Below are 26161 nucleotides of genomic sequence, written 5' to 3'. Positions count from 1 at the left end.
CAGAGCTTAACTACCCTTCCAGCAAGACCGCTTTCCCCAATAGGAAAGGAGGACTTGTGGCACCTTAGAGACTAACAAATTTATTAGAGCATAAGCTTTCGTGAGCTACAGCTCACTTCATCGGATGCATGCATCCGATGAAGTGAGCTGTAGCTCACGAAAGCTTATGCTCTAATAAATTTGTTAGTCTCTAGGGTGCCACAAGTCCTCCTTTTCTTTTTGCGGATACAGACCAACAGGGCTGCTACTCTGAAACCTTTCCCCGAGAGCTAACCCATCTCCCTCGCTGCAGATTAAGCCTGTCACTTCTTCCCCCCAGCTTCGATGGACGCGTGGGGTGCCCGTCGCAGCGAGGCCCTGCTCTCTCCCCCGTGGGGCCCCTGCGACTGGCCACAAGCCATCGTCAGCGCAGCCCCCTGTAAAGAGCAGAGCTGCTCTTTTGTCCTTGCCAGGCTCCCATAGGGCGCAGGCTGGTTTTCTTCCCGCCTGAAGAGGGAACCCGCCGCGGCCAGCCCCGCCGCCGGGCTGATTCTCCTTGCCCACGTGTAGGCGGGGGCGGGGGGGGGGGGGGCGCCTCTCAGCCGCCTTTGTGCCGGGGCCCGTGGCCTCGGGCTGCCATGTCCACGCCGTCTCCGGGCCGGGCTTTGCTCGGGGCTGCGCCAAGGCAGAGAGCCGGGCTCGCAGCGCTTCAGCCCGCAGGATGCTGAACCGGCCATGGCTGCTCTCCCGCGGCGCTCCGCCGCCCGCACTTGCCCCGGGGCGTGGCTGAGGTAACGGCGTGTTTCCTTTGTCCCCGTTCCCCCCCCCACCGCTCCCGCTGCCAGCGGAGGGGGGGAGGGTTGTGTCACTCGTGCCAGAAGGGAGAGAGGGACGCCGCCCCTCCCCCCCCCCCGACCCAGCCCCAGCCGCGTCTCCGGAGGCGGCGTCGGGCTTGTGCACGCGTTGGGCCAGCCCCCCTCGTGCGCGTGAAAGGCGCAGCGCTAGCCCCCGCCGGGCTGGGTTCAGGGGCGAGGAAGCCAGGAGGGAGGCTGGGGAGCGTCGGCCCCGCGGGGGTGGATTCAGCTCGCTAGCAACATTTTTCTCCTCCTCCTCCTCCTCCTCCTCCCCCCCTTCAGCGGCGCATTCGTGCAAACGACCCCCTCCTCCCCCCAGCACACGGATCCGCTTCCCCGGGCTCTTCGCTGCCGGCGGGCACGAGCCTCCTTCAGCTTTCCCTCCTCGGCTCTTGCCCTCTCCCACGCCGCTAGTCAGCCCCGCCCCGGCGGCTCTCCCCGGCAGCCCGCCTGGGCTCGGCGGGCCTCCGAGCCTCCCTTCCCCCGGCCCGGCTCTGTTAGTTCACAACCCAGCCCCCGCGAGGCTTTGCCCCGGCCTGATCCTCTTGGGTGAGCTCAGCCATCTTGCTTCTTTGCGTAAACGCCTTGCCTCGCCCCTGCTGCCTTCGTCTCGCCTTGAGGATGGGCCAGCCTGGCTGTAGGCAGCCGCCGCTGAAGCGAGCTGTAGCTCACGGCAGCTTGTGCTCTAATAAATCTGTGAGTCTCTAAGGTGCCCCACGTCCTCCTTTTCTTTTTGCGACTACAGACTAACACGGCTGCTACGCTGCAAGCTGTTAGGGCAGTTACTCAGGCCAGGTGAGGAGGGACCAAGGAGGGGAGAGATGCCAAAGAATAAGACTTTTAAACGTCTCTTAAGACGGGGATCAGAGTAGCAGCCCTGTTAGTCTGTATTCGCCAAAAGAAAAGGAGGACTTGGGGCACCCTAGAGCCTCACAAATTTCTTAGAGCATAAGCTTTCGTGAGCTACAGCTCACTTCAGCGGATGAATTTGGTGGGAAAAAAAAACAAAAAAAAAAAATGCATCCGATGAAGTGAGCTGTAGCTCAGGAAAGCTTATGCTCTAATAAATTTGTTAGTCTCTAAGGTGCCCCAAGTCCTCCTTTTCTTTTTAAGACAGGGAGAGACCTTAAAATCAACCCAGGAGAGATTCCTTCAGCAAGAGTGAGATTGGGCAGGGCTGGTTTCACTTGCCAGAGTTACAGATTTGGGGGTAACAGTTCACTTAGTGATATAGACAAGGGGGGAGAAGGGGTTCCCTTCTCCTCCATCAGAAGTACAGCCCCACTAAATATAATTATTGGGAACTCTACTGGATCCTACTCCAAATATCTAGGGTGTAAAACTGTTACACAAAAACTCACTAGCCTCCTACATTTTGCAAAGATGGGAAGTTACTCTACCTGCCAGCCTTGCTCAGCATAGCCCAGATTCCAGTTCAGGTGCTTAGAGGTTGCCCATCTAGAACTGTACTTTCAATGGCTAGAGGGTAATTTAGCTCTTGGCCCAAAGTGGGGTGTAGTGTTAATGATATTATGTAGTTACTACCTTAAAGTAACACTGTAGCTTCTGAAATATCATGCACTAATTTAAAGATGAAATGAAGAAAGAAATAAGCATTTCTCATTTTAGAGGGGCAATCACTTTGTAATCTATTAAACTGGGTTCAAGTAGTGTCAGGTACTAACCTGCCCTTCCAGCCCATTTGTTGTATAAATATGTTCTGTCCCCTACTACAGAGGGCTTCTCTTCACTGTAGTTTCAGGGACTTGAAGTGTTTTATTAAATTTCCCTTTTCAAAGTTTTTGGGTCAATGTTAAATTTAAAACACTGGCTCCAAGGATTTGGAGCTTAATTTGTGAACCTGGGCCTAAGTGTCAAAGGTACTTAGATACCTAATGCAGTTTTGATGGCACAGAACTGCTGCTGACTGCAGTAGGCACCTAAACTCACTCAGCACCTAAGTTTTCAGGGTCCGCATTAACTAAATCTATACATTTCTGCCTCTGGAGCAGACGTACTACTGCCTTCCTTTACACCAGTTGTTCTCAATCTTTCTAGACTACTGTACCCCTTTCAGGAATCTGATTTGTCTTGCATACCCCCCCCCCCCAGTTTAATCTCATTTAAAAACTAATTGCTTACAAAAAAAACCCCAAAACATAAAAATACAAAAAAGTGTCACAGCACACTGTTACTGGAATTGCATACTTTCACATTTTTGCCATAATAAAAATAGATCAATTGGAATATAACTGTTTCAGTGCAGAATATATAGAGCAGTATAAGGAAGTCATTGTATGAAATTTTTGTTCATACTGACTTCACTAGTGCTTTTTACGCAGCCTGTTGTAAAACTAGGCAAATATCTAGATGAGCTTTCCCCCCCAGGGGGTGGTACATGTACCCCTGGTTGAGAACCACTGTTTCTAGGCAGTCAGATGCCTAGACTCCTGCTACCCCCAGAACAATACACAAACTTGGGAAGACAGGCATTTGGCCACCTAAGTTACATGCAGGACCCAATCCTGTAGGCAGTCTGTGAGCATGCCTACAGGATCACATCCCATTCAGAACCAACCAACCTGTATTTGGAGGAGGTTGTTATCCCCCTTATGGCTTAACTCAGAGCACTCATTGGGTCTCTCACATACCTAATGGCTATTTAAATATTCATCCACAGCGGATCAGACATTGGGCCAGAGAGAATGACTATAGCATAGTGGTTCAGGCACCCGCATGGGAGGCAGGAAAGCCAAGGTCCAATGCCCCTGCTCCAGTCACTTTTTCTTTTAAATCCACGGTGGAACATCAACAGGAAAGATTAAGGGAATTCTGCATCAGCATATCCCATAGCTCAGTAGTTAGAGCATCCTCTGGAGGGCCCCCCCCATTCAACTTCTTCCTCCCCCCCCCCCCCAAGGCAGAAAGAGGGGGAATTGAACCCAAGTCTCCTCTATCCCCAGAGTGCTCTATCTACCAAACTAGGTGTCAAGGTAGCATCACTGCCTCCTCCAGCTATTATGTGGAGCAAGCCATATGGCTAAACTTATTCCCACAAGAAATGCATGAGACCCCCCCCCTCATACCAGGCAGCTGGTTCCCATTTGTAGATTGGGAAGCAGAGATAGGTATCTCTATTTCAGAGAGAAGGAAGGGCTTAGTATATAGCCCTCATCACAGGTGCTGGAACGATTTGGGGTGGGGTGCTAAGAGCCCTATAACCAAACTGTAAATAAACCCTGTATATAATGGAAACCACTTCAAGCCAGGCAGTGCTGGAGCACCCATAGTTCCAGCTCTTAGACCTCTCAGGTCCATCTCTCCCACTGGCTAGTTCAGGCAGCTCCACACCTAGTATAGTAGCTCTTGTGGCTCATTCTTAAGTGCCCCTCTCTTGCATTCATTGTATAGGGAACCTAGGGCTCAATGTGGCTTATGGATCAGTGTTGGTCCTGTGATTTTCTAAGCATCTAAAAAGTGAAGTGTTAAAACAGCGAGAGTCAAGGCCTAAATCCCTTCGTGGATGCCCCCTTAGTGACTCAGCCAGTTGGTTTAGGCTAGGTTCAAAACATGAGGCTATTTTCAATGAGCTGTTCTCTTCACCTGAGACCATTACTTCTAAGTATTGTCTTGTTGGGACATTTCACCTACAATTAATTACCGGTTTTAGATTTAGATCCCTGTTTGGTCTCCTGTGCAGAAGCTTCATGTTTATGTATCCTTTCAGTTTGTGCTGTATGCTCCATGCTACCAAGATTGTAAGTATAGTACTACTCTGTGAACTCTGACCTAATCCATCCTTCCTGGGTAGTTTTATGTAGCGGTTAGAGTAACCAATTGACTGGTCAATTAAGTTAGGATCTTGCATGGTCAGGTATTCTAGTTCATGTATTTTTATTTTTGAAGCCTCTTGCATGATAGAGTGATTTGCAGGTTAAGTGTACCTATTTAACAGCTGGCTGCTTTCCCCCATAAATATTACCAATGGGAACATGCCCCTACAGCTGAGCTGAAGGAGAACAATAGAATTGTGTTCCCTGAGCAAAAGGAGCAGAGGGTCTCATTACCTTGAGGCATGCCAGCTGTCCAGTAGTAATAGCTATGCACAAGATTGAGTTCTTCTCTTTATTTGCACACTACAAACAATTAAGACAGGAGAGTTTTACAAGGCATTCTGGTCAATATGAGGGTCACAAATCAAGTTCAGTGCTGTTGAGCAAGAGTCAATATCCAGTTAATTTAAAAGGCCCACCAAGCTTATCTAGGTCTTCAGAACAGCTTCCTACACCCAGTAGTGCCCCTACCAAGAAGCCCTTTCCCAGGTGGAGAGGAGAGGGCATCACAGCAATAGAGCCTCACCCAGGATGGTTCCCACCATTTGCAGCTGAAGCTATTTGTTAAGAGACTTTAGAGATTTGCCATCAGGTGAGCTAGTTTCCTGGACACAGATTAAAACCCCCAACTGCAGTCAGGCTTTATACACTGGCCTCTTGTGCAACAAACACCCTGGCCCATGCATCACTTATGTTTGCACTATGATGCAGAGCGCATGTGTTACCAGAGAGAATCCCAAGTAACATTGTCACTAGAGAGCTTAGTGCTTAGCCTGATGGCTTTGGCCATCGGCCACTGAGTCAAGATCACTCCTTTCCTCTCTCATTTGAGCAGTTTTGATTTTTGTGGCCCATTTGGCTTGTCACCCCATCTGTCAGAGAGGGGATAGCGAAGTCAAATGGCTTCATGCAGTGAGCCATAGTTAAGGGCTCTGGCTCACTCCCCTGGGTATCGTAACTGAGAAACCTGAAGCCAGGAGCATAAGGTCTCTTGGTAGCTGCACCAGGCCAAGCCAAAGCAACAGCAAAGACAGATTTCTCCAGAGATGGGGTATCTGGTTTCAGAGATCCCAGTGACCTCAGCTCTTCTACACTTGCATCCAGAGAAAGAGTGTTGTCTGGCAGGGCTTGTATCTCAGAGATCTCCCAGATGGGTGGAGGTGGTTTCCTGAGACTGGAGAAGTCAGTTATCTCAGAGCTTTTGGAGAGCAAGTTGTCCATTGATTTGCAGTGCTTTTCTTCCTTGCATGGTGTGGAAGACTTGGCATCACAAAATACATCTACTATGGAGTTCACTCTGCTGTTGGATTCAGAAGCCACACTGGACAAGTCAAAGGCAACTGGAACACTGGGGGTCTTGCAGAAGCAAGCAAGACCACCATCACAAAGGCCCTGGGTCACACAATTCAGGTCACCCTTCACACAACTGCTCAGAGACTCTGGCCACTTGAGGACAAGCTGAGAACTACCTTTTGTTATGTTCTCCCAGTCAAGGATGCCATCCCAGGCATCAGGTTTAGAGGTACTGTCAGTCTCCAAGTAGTAGCTGATGCCTGGAGAAAAGTTGATACAGCTGGAAGCACCTGCCACAAACCCATGTTCCAAGATCTCTTTTAACATCACGAGGTTGGTACTGCTCCTCTGGGTGGAGGACATCACAGGATCTCCAAACTAAGTCACTCAGTCTCGTCCTGCTGCATCCAACAGACACACCTTGTGAGTAAAGGAAGCCTTGACAGAGGGAAAACACATTGTCCTTCACAGGGCTCCCTTTTCCAGAGTCCTGACTCTGGGCTTGTCTAGAGCAGAGCATGTCTGACTACTTTAACTATCCCCATGTATTGTTAAAGCAGCCACCCCACAGTATGGATGTAATTATATCAGAGACTTTACACTAGTAGGCCCGTTTCAGGTTCAGGAAACAAAATAAGCTCTATTGATAGAAGGCACCTTTATATCAATATAGCTGCAGCCACACTATGGTTTATATCAGTATAACTGTACTGGTTAGAAACCCCCAAACCCCTGACACCAGTAGAACATTAGCATAGACCAGGCCTTATAGTAGCTTCTCAATCTTTAAACATGCCTGCCTCATCCTTGAGCTTATATTTGACATTAATGAGGTTACTATAAACCCACCTTCCTCATTTATATTTCCCAACCAGCATTTAAAGCTTTCAGTTGGTTTTGAAACAGCACCCATTGCCAATCTTTGCAGCCCTGGCAGACAGAGGTCATCCAAGTAGAGGATGATGAGCCAGGAGAGCAAAGGGATAGACAACTCCCACATTGAACCTGGACAAGAGTGTTAAGCCTCATCTGTAATATGGGAGCAATACTAGTTTCTCAGGGGTGTCATTAGGCTGGACTAATTAGTGCTTGTAGAGTGCCTTAAGATTTACACTGATGATCCTAGACAGAGAGAGGGGTAGAGGTTGTTAACAGGTTGGAAGATTGTTTACATTCTTCCCACCTCACAAATGGCACCACTGTCCTGCCCGCTGGCCATTTCTAGCATTAGGTTCAGGAGCATTAGCTGTAGCTAGCAAAGCTCACCTGAAGCTACTTTTTACCCCATGAACTCGTACTGCTTTAGTTCCCCTGCAAGGGTTGGCTTTGAATGGCTCCAGTCCTCGTGTCCCACCATTCTTATGAGCAAAGTCAAACCAAGGAGAGGGGACTCCTCAGAACACCAGCAGAGGAGAGCCAGTTTTCTGTCTTTGGGATCTGATGCTAGAGACCCTTTAGCAGTTTGCTGTGCTTCCTGCTCTGTAGTAGGCTCTCACATACCACTGGGACTGCTTGCTACATGGTTACCCTGCAACTGAAACATTTGTAGCTCTTCTCCCACCACTACCCTAGACTAGAGAGTAGACCAGGAATGGGCTGCCTAGGGCTTTTCCTCTGGCTATGTGGATTTTAGGGACAGCGTGTTCCTTGGGGGACCAAGTCAACTTTAAGATCACATTTGTCTAGAAGCTTTGTGCTAATAGTTTACACGCAACACCTAAGATGACCAGCTTTCTTCAGCTAGAAAAAGCTTTCTATTCCCCTGACATAGACTAGACAAAGCAATGTGCTGTCGTGCACATCTTCTGTTACCAAAGAGGCCCTTGGATAGGGGAGCCGAAAAATCCCTTCTAAAGAGGTTAAGATTAAAACCTCAAGTCACGCTGTACCAGAGACTCCATAGCAGGAGCTAGATTTTTTTGTTTTGTTTTAAATAAAAAAAGCTTCAAAAAAAAAAAAACTACACACCACATTTGGTTGACAGTGTCCCTTTAAGGGCAGCTCAGTATTCAACATATTAGCTTAGATGACAACGCTGAGGTCCTCCTGTGGGCGAGAGGGGCAGAACACATGGGAAATGGCAGTCACATGAACTGCTCCTCAGTAGGGACTTGGGAGAGCTCACCTCAAGGAAGAGCTCATTGCTGTTTCCCAGAAGCTGTACACTATCCTGGCCTCCTGGGTGGTCTTGCTAAAAGATGGTCAAGCTCAAACAGACATTATGGGCTTGATGAAGAAGTTACTGGCTGGATTCTCTGGCCTGTGTTATGTGGAAGGTCAGACTGGATGATCATGATTGTAAAGCAAGAAAGGACTATCCGATTGGCTGTGCTGAAGATCCACTATGGAAAGCCCCAGTTCAGATAGTCCAGGGTTGGACTTAGTCCTAGAGATATTCTCAGTGAACTTATTAAACCAAGATGTGGCATACATGCACACCTGTGACTGCTGTTGAAACTGATCTTGACGGGGTAGGGAAGAGAAGAAGAATGTCCTAATACAGTTCTCTCCCCCCATCCTGAAATCAGGAGAGCATTTAAAAAAAACCCTGAACACCCCACACACAAGTACACGAGCCAGGTATTATACCAGTTAAAAGAATACCAAATTCAGAAAGCAATCTACAAAATCTGACGTTGACAGCAACTGATACTACATTGATAGCTTAGAGAACAACATTTATTTATTTTTAGGCCCTAATCCTGCAAGTAATTGGGTCCAGATAAATCTCACTAATCCCCATATTATACATTCTCTCTGCACCTAGTCCACAGGCTAGTGAGTAGTGCTTACAGAGAAGCTCACTAGTCAGTAGAGTGATACACCCAACTGCAGTCACAATCATTATCCTTACTTTTTACAACACTAGTTTGTTTCCATATTTCTTCAACTCACTCACCCACATGTAAGTGGGTCTTATGTAGGAAGTGGGGGGGGGGGAGAAGAAGAGAAGTGCTTTTAAGAAGCATCAGGAAAGGAACACAAGACAAGCTAGGGAGGCAGCAGGTGCATGACCAGAGGTTGATTTTTAATTCACTTTTGACATTGACTAGATTTGAAGATCCCCTGGAACATAAGAGGGAGTGAGTAAAAGCCACAAATTCTGTAATGGTACATGACCATACAGGCAGTTTTTGGAAGCCAAGAAGTCTTCTTTCTAAGGAAAAATTTAACTAAACCAAACCACTAATAATTGAAAAATAGCAGGGGGAGAGAAGAGTCCCTTCTAGGAGCTACTCACCTCTTGTTTCTACAGAAATTCTCATCAACCCCTACTCCTTTTCTACTGGTGCAATGTTGCTGCTTTTATAGCACTGGCAATTAGTTAGCAGGCCCTTGTCATTTCCTATTAAGCTAATTTGGGAGGAGGTGGATTTTCAGCTTGACGGTGATGATGTTGTCAACAACCAACCTGAAGCTGCTTTGGGGAGGGGTTGCCCAACAGTCCTGCAGAGACCTGCACACATGCTTAGCTTTATGCATGTCAGTTAATAGAACCATTGAACTCATTGGGGGTGCTTAAAGTTAAACATAAGTCTCTGCAGGATCAGGGCCTTTAAGCAGAGGGCAGCCTATATCAGCATTGCAATAACCCAATAGTTCTGCAGGGTTTATATTTAGCCTGTCCACTTAGTGCTGTTATAGACTTCTTGGGGAGACACTAATTCACAAAAATCAAGCATCAGAAATAAGAACTGATTGTGAGAGCTGGTTGGTAGTGAACTCCTGAGAGCAATGCACAAAAATAGAAATAACCCCAACACACAGCTGCTGGAGTAGCTCTGAACCAGATAAATGTGCTCATGCAACTCTTTTTGTGAGGAGCAACAGTGCCATCTGCTGGCAATGGTTAGTCCCATGAAGGTATGTGCTCCCAAAGGAGATAAACCTACAGCACCAGGCTGCTCAAACTTTTTCATTGGGGAGCCCACATCTCAATGGAGAAATTGTCCTCGTGAACACCTCCTCTTCTTGCCTTTGGAAAGGTGCAGACCAGCTCCCTTCCGTTCACAATCCTGTAGCATCCCCATAGAACTCCAGCAGCTGTTTACATGGAAAAGCAACATAGGGAAAGTATTTTGATGTGTTTTTAGCTGTCTTCAGTGTGATGTAGCGGCTTGGAAACAAAGAGGAGGAGGCAGCAGCATATGACCAGCCAGCTCTCCAAAGGTCACCAGAAAGTGGTCCACGGACAAGTTTGGGAGCTGCTGCAATTACGTCAGTGATGAATGTGAATCCTCTCCTCAGTTATTTTATCCTGGGTACCCATTAAACAAACCAGTGTCCTGCATACCTGAGCACACAAGGTACCTCTCCCTTTTACACATATGGGTGTTTTTTAGTCTGCTTGCATGGATTTAAGGCGCCTCTCTTTCTGACTCTTCCCCCTTGTATTTTGACTGTGCCATGGGGGTCTTTAACATGTTCTATGAGCTTCTCTCTTTTGGGCAGGTTGTCTGGAGGTGGTGAAGACTGCTGTCAGGGGTTGTGAATGGATGTTAAGAGATGGAAGAGAAGGATGGGGTATGATAGTCTGCTTTTATGTATGGCTGCTTGATGGTTCTCCTTTTAAACCTTATTCACCCCTCCTGCTGCAAATCTGGAATGGACGTTCCGTTGTTTGATCACGTAGGCACGATTCAGCAAAGTGCTTAAACACGTTTAACTTTAAGCATGTGCTTAAGTCTTTTGCTGAATCAAAGCCTTTGTCTGTGAACTTGTCCGAATAGACATTTACACCACTGATTGTCTTTGTTATAGTACTGTTGGAGTAGCTACAGATGTGTCTGCTCTGATTAAATAGTCATTCAGGGTACACGTAGGACATTGTATGTAGAAGAGTGCAATTCTTTACCCCTTCTTCTTCAGTGCTGCCCAGCAAAATGCAGGTAAACATCCCTGCAAATGCATCTCTGCAGGCATGGGCCTCTGAAGATAAAATTACTTCCATTTAGTGGTCTTCCCTCTGTAAATCCATCTCTACCCCAAATAACATATGTTGGTAACAGTAATAATAGAAATAATAGCTCTTCTATATGACTTCTAATCTTCAAACACTGTGCAAACATTAATCCTCACAACGTCCCTCTAAAGAAATGGAGAAAATCTTCTGTTGCCTGGCATAGAAAGCTCTGTTTACTCAGAGAACAAGGGCCATATTCAGCCCTGGAATAACCGTAATTTAGCACATATGTAGCTCTTCTCACATGTAGATCTCAAAGCCCATAACAAAAGTGAGTAGGCATCATTATCCCTGTGTTACAGATGGGGAAACTGAGGCATAGAGGGTTAAGTGACTTGGCCAAGGTCACGGAGTGTGTCTGTGACATAGCCAGGAACAGAGCCCAGGTCTCCTGACTTGTAGCCCAGTGGCCTGTCCACTTCAATGCGATTGGCATCCTGGGAGAATTTAGTCTTAGCAGTCTGACTGAATGTAAAGGCTGCCTCATTGAGGCATGATGAGCCTGGCCATAAAAGGAAGGGAGAGAGGAGACCCATGAAAGCCCCCAAAATCAATGGGGCTTCTGCTTGGGAGCAGAGATCTGTCTCTGTAGGTCAGCTTTCAGGATTGATGCCTTACCATGCAAAGTACATTCAAGTCTGCTAAGTCTGACAGGAGACGGTGACCCCCACGAGCGGACCTAGTTTTAAGGAACTAACAGAAGTTGGGTTTGCAGACCCGATGCACCCATGCAGGGTGCCTGCCTTTCCGAGGTATTGATGCATGCATGCATTTCTTTTTGCACGCCTAGTTGGACATGCACGCCTGTATTTTGCATGCCTGTATTTCACATCCATTATTTCTCGCTTTAATAAGAGGCAGGGGCGGGGGAGGAGGAGAAAGGGAAGGAGTTTTTTTACAAGCGGCCCGCGCGCGCCTCTTTTACCCCCCCCCCCCGCTTTTTTTTTTTGTTCCTCCCTCCCTCTCTCCCTCCTTTTATTTTTGCGCTTCTCGTCGCTCTCGCGCAGGCTCGGCTGGAACCCGGGGTGGAGTTGGCGCGAGATAGGAAAGTTGCCTTCTGCGCTGTACGCCGGACAGGCGCGAGCTTCCCCCCGCGTCCAGCCCGCCGCGCGCTAACCGGGGCCCGCCGGGGCTGTACCCCCGGCAGAGGCCGGCTCCGGGGCCAAGGGATGTGGCATCCCCCTGGCGAGCCCCTTCGATTTTCTCGCGATTGATGTTTTTAATGCACAAAGGGGCAGGATGGCTCGCAGGACCCGCGGGTAAGTTTCATGCAAAGGGGCGAGCTTCGTGCCCGCCCTGGGGGCAAGCTGGGTTTGTTGCATTGCACCCCCCTTCCCCATTCACCCCTTCCCAGGTATTTCGGGGGGAGAATCCACTCCCTCCATTTCCCTTCCCCTTTATGAGGGATCCTGCTGGACACACAGGGGAATCTATAATGCACAGAATTATTCTCCCCACAACTGCTAGGAAGGGGAGACTATCGGAGAGTGGGGGGCAGCCTGGTCTCTGGGTTAAAGGGCTGCTTTAAAATGGCCTGCTTGCAATACTTGAGGGTGGGGAGAGGATCAGCCATGTCTGGCATGGAACAAAAAGTTTTTTGAGTCTCAAGTGATCAGGTCAGTTTGGAGCTGGTGAAAGGTGCCAGTTTGATTAAAAAGTCCTTGGGGCAAGGATGGTCAGTGATCAGATGGTAGGAGCAGCACCCAGCCCAATGAGGCCCTGCTCTTGTTTCTGGCCTCTGGGTGTGTTACTGTGATGAAGACAATAGTTTACCGGCAAACCAAGCTATACTATAACACAGACTAAGTGGTTTATCAAAAAAGTATTACTCTCCAGGGGTAAGGACCAGGCCTACCCAATATCTTTGTCTTTTTTTTTTAACCCATATTCAGGCTGAGATTGTGTGCTTAGATGAAAGCTTCTTGTTCCCTAAATATTGAGAAGGAATCAAGAGTTCAATTTGTTTCCTCCCTCCTTCAATAAAAATTGCAGCTCTTAAGCCTATGGGATCAAGTCCAGTTGCTCTACCTATCTGAATAAGGGAGCTGGAAGCTGGCCTGTGTCATGGACTTGGACATGGGTACAAAATAAAGCAAAAGGCTTGCACTGGGCTAGTGGCTCTCAAACTGTGACCTGTGAAGAGCTGCCTGGTCACATGGTGCTGGTGGCTGCTCCTTCTAAACTAGTAAATAATATTAAATACTTCCCTAATGTTATTTTGATGTGAGTAACTATGAAGCTATTGCAGAGATAATTTGGCATGTAATCACCAACGTGGGGGGGGGGGCTCCAGTCATGGAGGCAATGTGAGCCGATCATGAAAAGGTTGTCTGTGCTTACAGAGTACTTGACTGTGACTAGACAGCTGGTGTGCTGTGACTGCTACTTACTTCACTGATCCTAAGCATCTCACTGTCACCTTGGCTGGGTTTGAACTGGTGACCTACCTCCCTTGGGTACTTAATTATGGTAGTATCGATGTGTTTCACAGTCTTTAATGTGTTTACCCTGACAAAACCCCATGAGGTGGGGCAGTGCTATTACCCTGTTGTACAGGCACAGAGCATATGTCTCATTGCAGCTGGGAGCCTGACTCCCAGCCCAGGTAGATAGACTTGAGCCAAGTTAGCTCTCTCAAAATAGCAGTGTGGACGCTGCAGCAGCTCGAGCTAGTAATTTGAGCTCAGACGCAGGGGCTAGCCACCTGAATCAAAGCCTACTCAACCCCCTAGGTCCAAGCTCTGGTGGCTAGCCTAAGCTTCCGCTGCAGTGTCCACACAGCTATTTTACCTGGCCTGGGAGGCATGCTCCCAGCTGCAGTGTAGACATACCCAGAGAGGCTAAGTGACTTGCCCAAGGTCCCATAGGAAATTTGCAGCAGAGAGAATCTAGGTCTCCCAAGTACTAGGCTAGCACCCTAACCACTTGGCCATCCTTCCTCTCTAAAGGTAAAAAGCTGCATATCTTTTTTTAGTTTTTAAAGGGTCTTTGTCCCTGCGGTGGGTGGGGATTTGATGCTTCCCGGGGTTCTGAGGCGCCTCACTTCCACCTGTCTTTATCGAGAAGAAGCTGTGCCAGCGCCTGCCAGGAGTCAGCTCCCCACCTCTACCAACCACAGGCAACACAACCAGTGTGACAACAGCTTTCAGTAGAGACTTTACTTGATACTCTTAGGTGAACTGATATGTAAATACCAGATCCAGGGGATCCCTGTAACCCATATGCATCTTTGTGGCCTCTGCCACAAGAGCTGCTTGTGTCACGGGAGTTGAGCTGTGCTCCTTGATACTGTTTGCCAATAACAGAGCCAGATTTGCAAAAATGCTCTCCTAAGCAGAGAGTGCAACCCCTATTTGCCGGTAATTACTTGATACCTAGATTGTTCAGGTGAGGCAGCTGTGTTTGGGAAATTTGGCCAAAACTTTGTGAAAAGGCCCAGGAGCAGAGGCGGAGCTCTGGGCTGCACTGTGGTATTTGTTCCAGCTGTCGCATCTCTCATAAAACAAAACTAATGCTCTTGGTTTTGTGTAGTGAGGAGCAAGATGAGCTGCATTACCAGGACACAGACTCAGATGTGCAAGAGCAGCGGGAGAACAGGTGCAAGGTCAAGTGGACTCACGAAGAGGTAGGTGACAACAGGGAAAGTGTGTTGTCTCTTTGAGGGGTGAGGATAGAGTGACTGGGGTGGGGGGAGAGAGGAGGTAGGTGTAAGGCCTGTTCTTTCAGGATTTCCTCTGTAGAGAAGCTGTAGGGTGAACTGTCTACACTACAACAGCTCTTCCTGAGCTGTGCTGTGCCCCAAGGGCCGGGCTGCAGCATGGTGTGGGGGATGCAGTTAAAACATGGTTTAGCCCTGTCTGCCCAGCAAAATACAGCCATGTCTGAGCCATGTCAAGGGCCTTCCACGCTGTAATCCAACAGCCTAGACCAGCTCTCAGCCTACATCTCTATGGGGCCTAAAACACACTGACTGGAGCACAGTTTGGCCTTGTCCATGCAGTTTGAATCAAACCATGTTAGAACATAGGTGGGCCCACGCAATTACAGCGGTTGAACGCTTGTTTTCAATGAGTAGCCTGGGCCTGTGAGCTTAAAAACTTATGCCGGCCATGTATAGAAATCCTGCCGACTGGGCATTGCTGCCAGCAGCTGGAGTGATGATGGGTTGGGGTTGTTGTTGGGGTGGGTTTTTTTTTTTTTTTAACATGATTATAAATGGCAGGACAAAGATTCAAGCCCTTCTCTCTCCAGCTGCAATACTTAGTGACGTGTCCCTTGTACAATAGCATGGCTGCAGCATCTTGTGCTTGTGCAGGTGAAAGCTGACCCTTTTGCTCTTCGCAGGATGAATGGCTGAAGACGCTAGTGAAGCAGTTTGGACAGAGTGATTGGAAGTTCTTGGCAAGTCACTTTCCCGTAAGTGGAGCTGCAGGCGGGACGGGGCGAGTTCAGATCTTTGGCACTTCTTATGCCCAAAGTGCTTTGCAGCTGTGAGCTAGCGTTTTGTTTGTACAGCATCTATCATAACGGGACCTGGTTCCTTACTGTGGCTCTGAAGTTCTCTGCTAACACAAATAATAATAATGACCCCTCGGAGCAGCCCTGCAGGGTGGGAGAATAACTAACCCGTCTGAAATGGGGAGGAGCTGGGATAAGAACTCGGGGGTGTCTGTCGCAGTTTCCCATGCTTGGTGCACTAGGAGACAGATCCTGTTTTGACTGCATAAGGCAAAGGTGTGTGTATAGCCCACATGCTCAAGTTCTGTGCATTGGTGGGTTCTATGTGCAAACCTCATTCTTTTCTGTAGAGATGGTAGCACGTGGCATGGGGGCCCTGTCAATAGTCAGCCACTCCCGTGCTGGGTTTCTCTCATTTTCCTGAACTGCTGGTTCCCAGCTTCTTTCCTGGCCCCCTGTTCATCACAGATTCCTAGATTCCAAGGCCAGAAGGGACCATTGTGGTCATCTAGTCTGAACCCCTCTATGACACAAGCCAGAGAACTGCCCAAAAATAATTCCCAGAGCAAAGCTTTTAGAAAAACATCCCATCTTCATTTAAAAACTGTCAGTGCTGGAGAATCCATCACAACCCTTGACACGTTCCAAAAGTTATTCGCTCTCACTTTTAAAAATGTACACTTTATTTCCAGTCTGACTGTGTCAGGTGGCCACATGGAGGGCAGCATTGGTGAGGGGGTCCCTTAGCACCCTCTGGCTGGGCAGAGAAGCTTGGGATGGTAGGCTGAGCCAGCAGCCTTGTGCATAGCAGCAGCTATACTGTGGGGCACCACAGGTAGGAAGGGAAGGAGGTTGGCTGGTAGACAACCTCCTTACCTGCAGCAGGCAGAGTCCTCTACAAGATGGGTTGTGGGGAAGGTGGATCTGAGCTCAAACAACTTTCCTCTTCCCACTGCTTGTCTCCTCTGATTCTTGCCCACAAAGACTGGTCTGTTTCACCCTCCAAGAATGGGAAGTGCTAAGCTAGGAGGGGACTACTTCAATGGGCATCATCTGTGACTAGTTGCTGTCAGAGTAGCTTCCAGTCGCCAACATGACATAGGATGGGAGCTCCCATGGAGCAGTGTGAGCTGGAGAGAGAGAAGCTGGGAGCATATGGCTGAAGCTCTGGGAACTTGTTGAGCAAGCTCTGAAGGGTTGATCTAAGGACGCAGTTGAAATGTTTGGACAGAATCTCTTTCTGCAGGGGGTTGTTTGTAAACTTGTTCCATGCCCCAGCATGGCAGAGGCAGTGAGTGAGGCTGTGTTTGTGGGATTTCAAAGCTGGCTGGTGGCTCTAGCAGGGTTTCTCAAACTGGGGGTCCCAACCCAAAAGGGGGTCATAACTGCTGGCCAGGCTCCCAGCTCTGAAGGCTGCACTGCTGCTGGCAGCAGTGCAGAAGTAAAGGTGTCATGGTTGGCGGAGCGGGGCAGAGGGGCTGCTGTCACAGCCTGAAATATTTTCTAAGGAGGTCCCAGCAATAAAAAAAGTTTGAGAACCCCTGCTCCAGAGACTGGAGTCTTCTGTTTATCCACCTGACAAGAACAGCAGTGACAGAGCAGGCTTCCCCTGCCCATGGGTTTGCCAGTATGCTTCAGGCATGCCCAGCAGGGACTGTCTGTAAGGTTGAGAGAGGAGTTTGGTCTCTAGGGCCCATCTCTACAGACCTAGCTCACAAGGGGGCCAGTGTGTGTTTGTGGTGTGGACACCTCCATTGGGAACAGGGCTGAGAACTTGCCAATCTCATTTCTCACAATCTCCGCCGTCACATCATCACCACCTTTGACCACTGATGTGAGGTGAATCGTGGCAGGGTCCCCTTCCTGGCCCTCTCCTAAGCTGTCCACTCCTAGCCTGGTTATCTTTTGAAAATAAAACGGCCAGCCCAATATGGAAGGTTTCCCTCAGTTGCTCTGTGTTGCTCTTGTCGTTGTGGCTTCTGTTCTAACTCATGGCTCTTAATTTCCTGGCATAGAACCGCACCGATCAACAGTGCCAGTACCGGTGGCTGAGGGTGTTGAATCCAGACTTGGTTAAAGGGCCTTGGACCAAGGAAGAGGATCAGAAGGTAACTTGGTGGCAGCGTCATGGTCAGTGTGTTCGTTGCTCTGTGTGGAGGACACGAAAGGTGCTGGATTTTCACTCTGGAAGTCCTTTTACATATAGCCCAAAAAAGCAGCACTCGATACCCTTCTGTGCACTCAGTTAACTGCTTCTGAGCTGCATAATAAGGCATTGTTTTTGACCTGTAAAGCTCTAAATTCCCTGAGATTTGCTCATCTGAAATACCGCCTCTCTCCCCATACCACACTGCTTGAGCAATGATCCAGCAAGGTGTGGACTTGGGGGCTAGCACTGGGAGGAAAGGACGTTTTTGAGAGTTGCTACCTCATGTCATTTTTTCTGCCTCGGTATCTTCTGATCTACCCTTTCCTGTCCAACTCGCCTGCCAACCCCTTGTCTGTGCCTTTCTCACCTCGCACTGCTTCTTGCTGTTTCCTCCTTTCTGTGCACCCTGGTTCTTGCCCGTACGCTTTGTCCTGCATGTCACTGTGAAAATCTGCTGCCTTTCCTGCATCTGTGACCAGGTCCCTTCACATTACATTGCATTACGACTCCTCCTCCTCATTGCTGGGGCCCTCCACTACTCCACTTCTGTCAGCATCTCTCCTTTCCTCTTTGTCTGTGCCCCTTTGTGTGTCCTAGACTCCGCCGTCTTCACTTACCAGGACGTTCCCTTTGTCTCCTTCCGCTGTTGTCTCTGCCAGACTGGGTAAATGAAGCTGCTTCACCATGTATAACTGCTTCCTCATGTTCTTCCACCCCCTTTTACATTGCAGCTGATCTTTGCCCCAGCAACTCTGTGGGTGTTGTGACTGCTTGTGCAAGGTGTGTTGCCTGTCTATACGAGATTGTAAGCAATTTGGGGCAGGGACTTGGTCATCTGATGTCTATAAAGCTCCTTGCTTGGCATTATAAAAATAAAAATCTGTCAGCCAAGGAAGGCTGGATGGGATGGGGACTCATTTGGGAGCCCATCAGTCCTGCTTCTTAATCAGCCAAGTGGGTCTCTGGAGAGAAATACAGAGAGTAGCCTATGTGATTATATATAGTGCTCTCAGCTTGCACAGCACTTCACAGAGCCAATAAAGACTGATTCCTTGCCCTAAAGTGCATAGAATCTAAGGGAGGATCAAAACAACAGACAGGTATAACACAGGGCAGGGTGGAATGAAGATGCGAAAAACAAGATTGCATGGTCACTTGGGGCTAGCATGAGTGTCTACGCTGGTTTGTTTTAGTTAACATAATTTAATTATGATTAGAGCTCAGACTGCCCACGCTGACACTATAGCTGGGTAAAGAGTTTTAAATATGCTCACGTGATTCACATGCTGCGGATATAGTCTTGGTGGACCAGGGAGAGAGCTAGGAAGAGGATGGAGTTTGTCAGTGCAGTCATGTTCCCCATGGTACAGATGGAAGGAGGAGCCTCAGGACATGTGACAGCTTGTCACCTGATCAGAAATGGGCACATGGTTTAAAATCTGTCACCCACATTTGTACCGTGAAGAGTTCTTCTTTGCCCCTGGCATAGTCACTTATGCCAGTACAGAATGGCAGCATTTTACACACACGTGGCACTGGTGTGAACGACAACTCTAGGTACAGAGTAAAGGAGACTCATGCCCAGGGGTCTGAGTGATGGGTTCATGCAGACTCTCCTCTAGACAGAACTCTTCTCACTGTGGCATCCACGGGTCCCTGTAGAGACACTGAAGGTGGAAAAAGCAAACCTGAAAACGAGTGCACCTGATACCCATTCATTCACTTCATTTTCCTTTTGTTTAAAGGTAATTGAATTGGTTAAAAAATTCGGCACAAAGCAATGGACACTGATAGCAAAGTACCTGAAAGGCAGGCTGGGGAAGCAGTGCCGGGAACGCTGGCACAACCACCTGAACCCCGAGGTGAAGAAGTCCTCGTGGACGGAGGATGAGGACCGAATCATTTTTGAGGCTCACAAAGTTCTGGGGAATCGCTGGGCTGAGATTGCCAAGCTGCTGCCTGGGAGGTAGGGCTCTTGCCTGATGCTAATGCCTTAAGAGTCAGATAGGCTGTTGAGATGTGTGTATTTGAGGGATGCTGTGAATATGGATTCTTAATTTCATCAGGAGCCATCACCTCTAAAATGCCCATTGACTGTGGCTTTTCTGTCCAGGACTGACAATGCTGTGAAAAACCACTGGAACTCCACCATCAAACGGAAAGTGGACACAGGAGGTTTCCTCAGTGAAACAAAAGACTCTGAGTCCCTGTACTTGTTGGTGGAAGTGGAGGGCGAAGAAAGCCAAAGTGTCCAGAGTGCCAGGAACCAGGTACAGCACCAGCTGGCTGATAAAATCTTGCAATGGAAGATCTTGCATTTTGGTTGATGGTGAGGTGTGCATTGTTCTGTTAATGCAGATCAGAGACATTCATCCACAGCCATGCTGCCCTTCAGAATGAATGTGCCAAAGCTATGTGCCTGGCTGTGCTGTCTGTAACCACTAGCTTGCCATGCTCTCAACCAGGAATAGAACTGAAGAATCCTGATTCCCAAAACTCCTCTCCTGTCTAGAAAGTAGTTGAGTAAGCCACTGGTGCAATGCATGTTCCGTCCTTTAGTGCTGGTCCTTAGAGAGGATAATAGGCTGGTTCTTTGAGCTCAAGTGGGAGAGTCTGTGATGTGGATCTGAAGATCCTGGGTGCAAACCCTGCTGATGATGTATGTTTGTGTGGGTAGAGGGGGGGGGGGTGGTGGTGGTGGTGGTATTTTGTTTTTTTTTTAAACCTAGGAAATTACATACAAAAATATACATTAAAAGAACATTAAGTTTTGCTCTCTAAAGTTAAGTAATGCCTGACGTAAGGGTGCCTGTGTAACCTTAATTCAGTTAGTGTGTGTGTGTGTGTGTGTGTGTGTGTGTGTGTGTGTGTGTGTGTGTGTGTACGGTATGGCACAGTCTTTAATTACATGATCACATACTGATTGTTTTACAAGACTCCTCCATTTGGTGAAGAGGACTGTAAGAAGAACAAGGATAATTCTGTTGTGGTTAAGACACTGGACTGGGGCCCAGGGAGCTGGGTTATATTTCTGGCTCTGCCACAGATTTCCCATATGATGCTAACAAGACTCCAGCGCAATGCATATGCACAAGGGGGCTGAACTAAGGTTGCACAGGGGACCTCAGTCCTGGCACTCCCTAACCCTTGAGAGCTTGATTTTGCAACCTTAGCATTCTTTTGATATATGGCTTTTGTGTTTTCAAAGAAAAACCTACATGCTAACTGGCCTGCTGATACCTTGGAAATAAAGGAGGAAGAAGCCAGTGAGGAGGAAGCAGCTGGTTTCCAAGAGCTGCCCTCTGAGCAAACAGCTACAACACTGGCAGAGGACAATGCCGAGGGGGCCCCAAAGGACGTGGCACCTGAAGACGCATTGCCGGACGGCACCTATCCATACAAATGGGCAGCTGACACTGCCAACTACTTGAGCCTGACTTCGGGACCGGCCTTTACGGAAGCTCTGGACATGATGGAATCGGTAAGAGGATAGTGATGTCTTGTCTCCTAATATACACCTCTGAGAGGGAGGCAAATGGTGTGGACCAGTCCCGCAGCCCCCAAGCGATCCTTGCCGATGCGTTGTTTTCAGTGGAGCTGCTTGTGTGATTAAAGACTCCAGGCTTGGGCTCTCTGGCATTGTGGGTTCTCACCACCTGCTTTCAATCCCAGAATGCTCAAGGCTGCAACCCAAGTCCCAATCTAGTCCTTAGTTTGTTTCAACCTGAAGTCACAGGTTTCAGAGTAGCAGCCGTGTTAGTCTGTATTTGCAAAAAGAAAAGGAGTACTTGTGGCACCTTAGAGACTAACAAATTTATTAGAGCATAAGCTTTCGTGAGCTACAGCTCACTTCATCGGATGCATTTGGTGGAAAAAACAGAGGAGAGATTTATATACACACACACACACAGAGAACATGAAACAATGGGTTTATCATACACACTGTAAGGAGAGTGATCACTTAAGATAAGCCATCACCAACAGCAGGGGGGGGAAGGAGGAAAACCTTTCATGGTGACAAGCAGGTAGGCTAATTCCAGCAGTTAACAAGAATATCAGAGGAACAGTGGGGGGTGGGGTGGGGGGGAGAAATACCATGGGGAAATAGTTTTACTTTGTGTAATGACTCATCCATTCCCAGTCTCTATTCAAGCCTAAGTTAATTGTATCCAGTTTGCAAATTAATTCCAATTCAGCAGTCTCTCGTTGGAGTCTGTTTTTGAAGCTTTTTTGTTGAAGGATAGCCATTCTTAGGTCTGTGATCGAGTGACCAGAGAGATTGAAGTGTTCTCCAACTGGTTTTTGAATGTTAATTCTTGACGTCTGATTTGTGTCCATTCATTCTTTTACGTAGAGACTGTCCAGTTTGGCCAATGTACATGGCAGAGGGGCATTGCTGGCACATGATGGCATATATCACATTGGTAGATGCGCAGGTGAACGAGCCTCTGATAGTGTGGCTGATGTGATTAGGCCCTCTGATGGTATCCCCTGACTAGATATGTGGACAGAGTTGGCAACGGGCTTTGTTGCAAGGATAGGTTCCTGGGTTAGTGGTTCTGTTGTGTGGTGTGTGGTTGCTGGTGAAGTCAGTTACACAGCAAACCTGAAGTCAGTTACACAGCAAAAGCTTAAACTAGGGGTTCTCAAACTGGGGTTTGGGACACCTCAGGGGTCACGAGGGTATTATATGGGGGGTTGCGAGCTGTCAGTCTCCACCCCAAACCCCGCTTTGCCTCCAGCATTTATAATGGTGTTAAATATATAAAAAATGTATAAGAGGGGCCGCACGCAGAGGCTTCCTATGTGAAAGGGGTCACCAGTACAAAAGTTTGAGAACTATTGGCATAAACCTTCCCACAGGGATGAGATTGACTGGCTAGCCCTGGCCAGCCTACCTCACAGCCGCTGCACAGAGCATGTCACAGAGGGGTTAGGTTAAAAATAGCAATGGGACTTGGTCCTAAAATGGACCCTATTCAGCTTTCCAGGCAACTAGCTTCTCCAACTGACCTTCCCATTCATGGAGGATGTTAGACTGGGGGGAACATGGCCCCATTTGGATCAATACAGATGTGGGGCAAGAAGTGAAGGACTGAATCAGGACTGTCCTTTCCATTGGCAAAGCTGTGTGGGGACCAGGACTGAAGTAGCAGCGGGGAAGCAAGGCAGAATAGAGGGGTGTTGACTGAACTTTGTGGAAGAAGTTTGGGCTGAGACTGTCCAAGCGCCTGGGGAGTTTGGGAGTCCACTTCCCATTACATTGAATGGCAATTGCCTTCCAGATGTCTTACACAGCTTTGAAAATCTCAGCCTTGTAGAGAGACTATCTGCATTTTCCTAGGGATGGTGTACACTTAAAAGTTTGGCTGACATAGCTGCCACCCCCCAACCAGTCTAGACTCAGCGTTGTCAACAGAAGAATGCCCCTGTTGGCGTAGCTACCGTTGTTTGGGGAGATGGTGTTCCTACACCCTTCTGTCTGTGTAGGCTGTGTCTACACCAGAGGGGGATGCAGAAGAGCCTTCAGGAAGGTGGGGCTGGGGCCAGCCCCCACAGGGGGCAGGGAGGGAGCGCCACCCAGCTCCGCACCTGGGGCCCCGGTTGCCGACCCTGGCCAAGCTCCACTCTCGCCCTCATCCCCAGCTATGGTTCCAGCCTCCGCCCCCATACCCCTGTCCATGTGTGTCACCCCCGCCCCCCCAGCTGTGGCCTCACTCCCACTCAGCTCCACGGGGTGGGTGGGCACGAGGTAAAAAGTTTGGGGACCATTGGTCTAGGCTGTGGGGTTATATTGGTGTAGCTCTGGTTACGTAGCTATGCCAGTATAGTCTCTCTAGTGTAGACGTACCCCTAGTCTCTAGTGCTGCTAAGTCTGTTACTGTCATGAATGCTAAATGCAGACCCAAACTGAAGTCTGTTGTGGGGGATTCATTTGAATTAATTTTTGAGTTTCTTGGCCTTGCTGATCTTAAAATGTATTGCAGGATGCCACTGCCTTCAGAAGGGCCAATGTCTACAGGAGGAGCGCTTTACTAATGTAGAAATACCAGCAAAGCGCTCCTTGTGTGAACGCAGCTGATATCGGTTTAGCTTATACCACCCATGCTCCTGAGTGAAACAAGCTATCTGGGCAAAAAAACAGCTTTTCCAGTGTAACTGTGACTACACTGGGCCAGCTGTGTTGGTCAGGAATCACGCCTCCTTGTGCCCTGGCTGACAGAGCTCTGCCAGCAGAAGTCTGTAGTGTAGCCCTGGCCTTACGTAGCATGTAAATGAAATATCCCTGCAGGCAACAGAGGGTGCAGTGCTGGCCCTGGGAACTACAAGGGAACCCTGGGTTTCTCCATTCTCTTAGTGCAGTTGCGTTGAGCAGTGCAAAGTGGATGTAAACTGCTGCCGTATTGATTTGCACTGGTGTAAAGGACTGCATAGTGTGTGGAAGACAGACTTGGGTCCCATGTCTTTTTATAGACCATATGTTCAGCCTTTGAGGGTCATTGGAGCCTTTTGCTAGGCCCTGCCTTTGCACTGGTCTGTGAGGTTGTGTCCTGTGGCAGCTCAGGACGCTGCTCGTTCTTGGCCGTTTCTAACCGTCTCTCTCGTCTGGTAGGACCCAGACGGGTGGTGTGACCTGACTCACTTCGACTTGCCTGAGGATCCAGCTGCTGGTGACAGCAGCAGCAACAGCCCGGTCAGGCAAGCCCCCAGCAAGCCCCCAGCTCCTGTACCCCACGTGACAGAGTATCGCCTAGATGGCCACACCATTTCAGATCTGAGCAAAAGCAGCAAGGGTGAGCTGATCCCCATCTCCCCCCACTCAGAGGTCAGCTCTGGCACACCGCCCTCGGTGCTCAAGAGGCAGAAGAAGAGGAAGATCTCCCTCTCGCCCGTCACGGAGAACACCAGCTACTCCTTCATAGACTCCTGTAACAGCATGACGCCCAAGAGCACCCCGGTCAAGACGCTGCCCTTCTCCCCCTCCCAGGTATGTAGCTAGATGGGAATCAGGCTGTCAGGGTTCCTTTCCCCACTCTGAAGGGCACAGATGTGGGGACCCACATGAAAGACCCCTTAAGCTTATTCTTACCAGCTTAGGTTAAAAACTTTCCCAAGCTACAGACTTTGCCTTGGCCTTGAATAGTATGCTGCCACCACCAAGCATCTTGCACAAAGACCAAGGAAAGAGCCCACTTGGAGACGTCTTTCCCCAAAATATCCCCCCAAGCCCTACACCCCCTTACTGGGCAAGGCTTGATAATAATCCTCACCAATTTGTACAGGTGAACACAGACCCAAACCCTTGGATCTTAAAACAGTGAAAAATCAATCAGGTTCTAAAAAGAATTTTAATTTAAAGAAAAGGTAAAAGATTCACCTCTAAAATCAGGATGGAAAATACTTTACAGGGTATTCAGATTCAAAACAGAGGATCCCCCTCTGAGCAAAACCTTAAAGTTACAGAAAACAGGAATAAACGTCCCTCTTAACACGGGAAAAATTCACATAAAACAAAAGATAAACTAATCCGCCTTTCCTGGCTTACCTGTACTGGTTGCAATATTGGAGACTTGGATTAGGATGAGTTGGAGAAGATGGATTTCTGTCTGGCCTCTCTCAGTCCCAAGAGAGAACAACCACATAAACAAAGAGCACAAACAAAAACCTTCCCTCCCGGCCAAGATTTGAAAGTATCTTGTCCCCTTATTGGTCCTTTGGGTCAGATGCCAGCCAGGTTAGCTGAGCTTCTTAACCCTTTACAGGTTACAGGATGTTGCCTCTGGCCAGGAGGGATTTTATAGCACTGTATACAGAAAGATGGTTACCCTTCCTTTAATATTTGTGACACAGGCGAAGCTCATTCTGTTGCTGTCTGCTTGGGACACTGTGCATGAATTAGAGGGTCTGTGCTGGTACTTTATTTATTGGCCATAATGCAGTCGACACTGATCAGCTCTGTTTGCTTAATATTTATCATGCCACTTGCCTTGAAACGGGCACTGCCAGTTTGTAGGATGGTGGTGGAATTCTGTTCTCTGCTCATCGCAGTAGTATCTGAGCACCTTCCAGGAGTCCATTAGGCTACTTGACTAGACATCTGGCACATATTCGTTCTCTCATCCTCTCCCCAGAGGGAGAAGCGTGTGCAGAGGAGTGCCTTGCTTTGGTAGGATGTGTGGGTTTTTTTAATCTAAATATATCTGTTGCTTTTTGTTAGAGAAGGTAAGGTCAAAGAAATGCCCATCGAGCGGGAAATGGAGAGGTTTGAGATGATCCTTAGTTCTGGGGGGAGTTCGTTCCACAGGCTCGGACCAGCGCCCAGAGTGTGCTGGCCAGTCTCGCTGCAGTTGTGTAGAGTACCTGTCTTTCCCCTGCTGAGCCACAGAACTGGGGTTCTCTGGCCACGTGTGGTCATTAGACATGCCGTGGGAGAGGGGCATGTGAATAATGGGGTACGTGTTCAGCTAAACTGAAGCCCAACCTCCCTGTATGAGGGGCACAGTATGTGGCTGCAGTTAGGTAGGTGGAGGCACACACATCCAGCTCTTCATCCACAGTTTAACTGTGGGTGAGAATGACCCCTCCCCGCCCCCTCTTAGAAGCTGCATGGCCTGTTGCTGGGCAGCCGGCA

The 26161-nt window shown here is 48.6% G+C and overlaps 2 protein-coding genes across 8 annotated transcripts in view; one reads left to right on the top strand and one right to left on the bottom strand.

Moving 5' to 3' along the window:
* Positions 1–450: 450 nt before the first annotated feature.
* The window catches only part of MYBL2 (MYB proto-oncogene like 2), a 40952-nt gene continuing 15241 nt past the window's right edge, over positions 451–26161 (top strand). The window contains exons 1-8 of one of the 4 annotated variants that reach the window (XM_038370353.2): positions 451–770; positions 14454–14547; positions 15267–15338; positions 17396–17488; positions 19275–19495; positions 19643–19799; positions 20738–21010; positions 24143–24517. In XM_038370353.2, the coding sequence (XP_038226281.1) occupies positions 715–770; positions 14454–14547; positions 15267–15338; positions 17396–17488; positions 19275–19495; positions 19643–19799; positions 20738–21010; positions 24143–24517 (1341 nt within the window). In that variant the 5' untranslated portion in view covers positions 451–714. Of the gene's footprint in view, positions 771–10460; positions 10484–11291; positions 12182–14453; positions 14548–15266; positions 15339–17395; positions 17489–19274; positions 19496–19642; positions 19800–20737; positions 21011–24142; positions 24518–26161 lie in introns of those variants that run through there. The other 3 variants (XM_043495780.1, XM_038370355.2, XM_038370356.2) reach the window with 3 other exon arrangements.
* Positions 4945–9282, bottom strand: LOC119842352. Of its 4 annotated transcripts, none has more exons than XM_038370358.2 (2): positions 9201–9282; positions 4945–6397 (listed from the first exon to the last, which is right to left on the bottom strand). In XM_038370358.2, the coding sequence occupies exon 2, from the start codon at positions 6320–6322 to the stop codon at positions 5474–5476; it is 849 nt and encodes a 282-aa protein (XP_038226286.1). In that variant the 5' UTR covers positions 6323–6397; positions 9201–9282; the 3' UTR covers positions 4945–5473. The 4 variants fall into 4 exon arrangements, with proteins under 4 accessions (XP_038226286.1, XP_038226285.1, XP_038226287.1 ...); XM_038370357.2 differs by having other exon boundaries at positions 4945–6360; positions 9201–9246; XM_038370359.2 differs by having other exon boundaries at positions 4945–6379; positions 9201–9238.

Source organism: Dermochelys coriacea, chromosome 13 (assembly GCF_009764565.3).
Source record: "Dermochelys coriacea isolate rDerCor1 chromosome 13, rDerCor1.pri.v4, whole genome shotgun sequence".
In the NCBI taxonomy this organism is placed as follows: domain Eukaryota; kingdom Metazoa; phylum Chordata; order Testudines; family Dermochelyidae; genus Dermochelys; species Dermochelys coriacea.
Note: the sequence above shows the minus strand (reverse complement) of the source record. Positions and strands in the feature narration are given on the sequence as shown.